Here is a 4523-nt window from a genome sequence, read left to right as displayed (position 1 = left end):
GCCTCAGCCTCCCGAGTAGCTGGGACTACAGGCACCCGCCCCCACGCCTGGCTAGTTTTTTTTTTTTTTAATTTTTTAGTAGAGACGGGGTTTCACTGTGTTAGCCAGGATGGTCTCGATCTCCTGACCTCGTGATCCTTCCGTCTCAGCCTCCCCAAGTGCTGGGATTACAGGCTTGAGCCACCGCGCCGGGCCCCAGATTGGTCTTGAATCTTGGCCTCAAATGACCCTCTTGCCTGGGTCTCCCAAAGTGTTGGATTACAGTCATCACTGCACCTGGCATATCTGTCACCTGCTAACTGGCCCCAAACATCCTCGCACGTTCCTCCTGCATAGACATTGCTTACGCTGTGCCAGGCACTGCCTTGCCCAATGCACACACTACTTCACGTGTGTATCAATGAAATCAATCAATCATGCAATCAACCCATCAAATGAATTTCACCTGTAACATAAATGATTGCTTGTAAGTCAGGTTTTGTTACTAATTCCATTGAAACAGAAGAGGAAGCTGAGGCAGGAGAGAGGGTAGTGAGCTGCTCAAGGGCCTGGTTCAGGAAGTATCAGAGCCAGGATCAGGCCCCAGCTCCACTAGACCCCCAGAGATGCCCCTGACCTTGTCCCCTCTGTCCTGTCCCCCAGCGGATCTGTACTCAGCCGAGCCTGGGGAGGAGGAGCCGGCGTGGGTGCAGACGGAGAGGCAGCAGTTCCGGGACTTCCGGGATCTGAACAAGGACGGGCACCTGGACGGGAGTGAAGTGGGCCACTGGGTGCTGCCCCCGGCCCAGGACCAGCCCCTGGTGGAAGCCAATCACCTCCTGCACGAGAGCGACACGGACAAGGTGCAGTGATGGGGCCGTGGCAGGAGCGGGTGGGCGTCGCATGCCAGCCTCCAGAAATGAGCAAGACCTGGGCCTGGAGCTTAGGGTCCCTTTTAGGTGGGATAAAAAAAGAAAGGCAGAGAGAGAGGAAAAGAGAGGGGGACAGAGACCCAGAGAGAGTGGGGAACAGAGTCCCAGAGAGAGAGGGGGACAGAGACCCAGAGACCCAAAGAGAGAAGGACAGGGACCAAGACAAGGGGACAGACTCAGAGAGAAAGGGACAGAGGCCCGGGGAGGGGGAGGCAGAGACTCAGAGAGGGGGAAAGAGTCCCAGAGAGAGAGGACAGAGACCCGGCGGGGGGGCAGAGACAGAGGGGGAAAGAGATTCAGAGAGAGGGGGACAGAGACCTAGAGACCCAAAGAGAGAAGGACAGAGACCAAGACGGGGACAGACTCAGAGAGAAAGGGGCAGAGGCCCAGAGAGAAGGGTCCCAGAGACTTGGGGACACACTTGGATGTGGGGAGGGCTTTCAAAAGCAGGGCCGTTGCCGGGCGCAGTGGCTCAAGCCTGTAATCCCAGCACTTTGGGAGGCCGAGACGGGCGGATCACGAGGTCAGGAGATCGAGACCATCCTGGCTAACACGGTGAAACCCCATGTCTACTAAAATACAAAATCTAGCCGGGTGAGGTGGCGGGCGCCTGTAGTCCCAGCTACTCGGGAGGCTGAGGCAGGAGAATGGCGTAAACCTGGGAGGCGGAGCTTGCAGTGAGCCGAGATCAGGCCACTGCACTCCAGCCTGGGCGGCAGAGCGAGACTCCATCTCAAAAAAAAAGAAAAAAAAAAGAAAGCAGGGTCGTGTTGTCCCCTCTGAACCCTGACCCTCCCTCCAGGACGGGCGGCTGAGCAAAGCGGAGATCCTGGGTAATTGGAACATGTTTGTGGGCAGTCAGGCCACCAACTATGGCGAGGACCTGACCCGGCACCACGATGAGCTGTGAGCTCCGTGCACCTGCCACGGCCTCAGGGGCCCGGCACAGTGACCCGAGCCCCGTGCACCTGCCACAACCTCAAGGCCCCACACAGTGACCCAAGGAGGGGCCGCCGTGGTCTAGCCCCCTCCCTGTCCAGGCCCTGCAGGAGGCAGATGCAGTCCCTGGCATCCTCCTGCTCATGGGCTCTCAGGAACCCCCTGGGTCAGCTTCTGTCCCTGTCATACCCCCAGCCCCAGGGAGGGGCCGTCACAGTCCCAGAGGATAACAACACCTATTTCTGACTGAGTCTCCCAGCCCAGACCCAGGGACCCTGGCCCCAAGCTCAGCCTCTAAAATCCGCCACCAACCCCTCCAGCTCCAAATCTGAGCCTCCACCAAACAGACTGAAGCTCCCCTGGCCCCAGCTCTCTCCTGCCTGGCCCGGCCTGGGACACCGCCTCCCTGCCAGGAGCCAATAAAAGCCAGCGCCGGGACCCTGTGTGTCTGTGTCTGTCTGTTGTCTGCCTGTCTCTATGAAGGGGAAAGGGTCTCTGGAGACGGTTTGGGGGCTGTGACTGGGAGTTGGGGGCTGAGGCATGCAATAGGGGACCAGGCATTTGAAGCTGGGTGTTGGAGGGATTGGAGGGTGTTCTGGGTATAAAAACAAACAAACAAACAAAATTGGACCTGGCCCAGTGGCTCACGCCTATAGTTCCAGCAATTTGGGAGGCCGAGGCGGGCGTTCCAAACTCCTGAGGTCAGGAGTTCGAGACCAGCCTGGCCAACATGGTGAAATCCTATCTCTACTAGAAATACAAAAATTAGCTGGGCACCTGTAGTCCCAGCTACTCAGGAGGCTGAAGCAGGAGAATCGCTTGAACCCGGGAGCTGGAGGTTGTAGTGAGCCGAGATGGTGCCGCTGCACTCCAGCCTGGGTGACAGAGCAAGACTCTGTCTCAAAAAAAAAAGGAAAAAAAAGTCTGGACTCTGCAGCACACAAACCAGACAGGAAGCCCTGCCCTCACAGAGCCCCAGTTCTGTGGGTAAGAAGAGACACAGCGACCTAAAATATGGCACGGCGTGACAGACGCTGTGGCAGGGGAAGTGTGTAGCAGTGTGGCAATGTTCTGAGGACTGAGTGGCTGGTAAAAGTCTCAATGATAAATAGAGTGAAGGAGGGAGCCATGGAGAGATGTGGAGGGAGAGCATTCCAGGGAGCGAGAAGAGCAAGTAAAATGGCACTGAGGCAGGAGTGGGCCTGGTGTGGCAGCAAGGAGGCTAGAGTGACTGGAAGGGCATGAGCCAGGGGAAGAAGGTCAACTGAAAGCAGATGGGGCATGCGGCCAGACTCTACAGGTCCCTGCAGGGAGGTCATGGTGGTCCCTGTTTGGTGGGACAAGACAGAGATGGACAGAGACCCAGAGAGAAGGGGATGGGGACTCAGAGAGAGAGGGACAGAGACCCAGAGAGAGGGGGCAGAAAGAGAGAGGGAAACAGAGACCCAGAGAGAGGGGACAGCGACCCAGAGAGAGGAAGACAGAGACCCAGAGAGAGGGGGATAGAGAACCAGAGAGAGGGGGACAGAGACCCAGAGAGACAGACAGAATTTATTCTGAGTGAAATGAGAGCCGCTGGAGTGTAATGAGCAGAGGAGGGATTATAAACAGCTTTGAGTTATTTAAGAGTCAGGTTGGGCGCAGTGGTTCACGCGGGTGATCCCAAGGATTAATCAAGGATTGCTTGAGCCCAGGAGTTCAAGACTCAGCCTGGGATGATCTTTCATGAAGACGGCATCTCTCTTTTTCTTTCTTTTCTTTTTTTTTGAGACGGAGTCTCGCTCTGTTGCCCAGGCTGGAGTGCAGTGGCGGGATCTTGGCTCACTGCACCCTCCACCTCCTGGGTTCAAGCCTCAGCCTCCTGCCTCAGCCTCCTGAGTAGCTGGGATTACAGACACGCGCCACCACGCCCAGCTAGTTTTTGTATTTTTAGTAGAGATGGGGTTTCACCATATTGGTCAGGATGGTCTTGATCTCTTGACCTCGTGATCCACCCACCTCGGCCTCCCAACGTGCTAGGATTACAGGCATGAGCCACCGCGCCTCGCCACCAGCCCTGTCTTTAAAAAAAAAAAAAAAATTTAAGCCAGGCGCAGTGAGCCAAGATCGTGCCACTGCACTCCAGCTTGGCGAGAAAGCGAGACTCTGTCTAAAAAAAACAAAACCAAAAAAATTACATTAAAAAAAACCCCTGATTTTTTGGGGTAGTGAAACCATTCTGTATGATACTGTAATGATAGATGTATGTCATTATATATTACACAAAACTCACAGTATGTACAACACAAAGAATTAATTCTAATATAAACCATGGGCTTGAGTTAATATATCAATATTGGCTTATTGATTGGAACAAATGTACCACACTAATGCAAGATGTTAGTAAGGAAAACTGAGGGTGGGGTGAAGGGGCATATGGAAATTCTCTGTACTTTGCACTCACTTCTTTGTTAACCTAAAACTGGTCTAAAACTAAGGCTCTTTAATTTAAAAACTCATAAGGAACTAAGAAAAAATATCTCCTTTATAAGACTAAAGTTCCATAGCTCCATCCCCTCATATTTAATAGATTTTGTTTTCCCTCTTGGGAAAGGAGATAGACGTAACCCAGGGTTAGATTGTAAACCTGTAGACGGTTTGGAGAGAACTGACATCTTTTTTTTTTTTTTTTTT

General features: G+C 53.7%; 1 protein-coding gene across 5 annotated transcripts in view; it reads left to right on the top strand.

The window, feature by feature from the left end:
* Positions 1–4523, top strand: part of RCN3 (reticulocalbin 3) — a 20162-nt gene that overhangs the window by 11874 nt on the left and 3765 nt on the right. For 3 of the 5 annotated variants that reach the window (XM_017882172.1, XM_017882171.1, XM_017882175.1), the window contains exons 6-7: positions 643–842; positions 1714–2293. In XM_017882172.1, the coding sequence (XP_017737661.1) occupies positions 643–842; positions 1714–1821 (308 nt within the window). In that variant the 3' untranslated portion in view covers positions 1822–2293. Of the gene's footprint in view, positions 1–642; positions 843–1713; positions 2294–4523 lie in introns of those variants that run through there. The other 2 variants (XM_017882174.1, XM_017882173.1) reach the window with 1 other exon arrangement.

This window comes from Rhinopithecus bieti, unplaced genomic scaffold (genome assembly GCF_001698545.2).
Source record: "Rhinopithecus bieti isolate Rb0 unplaced genomic scaffold, ASM169854v2 scaffold_12070, whole genome shotgun sequence".
NCBI lineage: Eukaryota > Metazoa > Chordata > Mammalia > Primates > Cercopithecidae > Rhinopithecus > Rhinopithecus bieti.
Note: the sequence above shows the minus strand (reverse complement) of the source record. Positions and strands in the feature narration are given on the sequence as shown.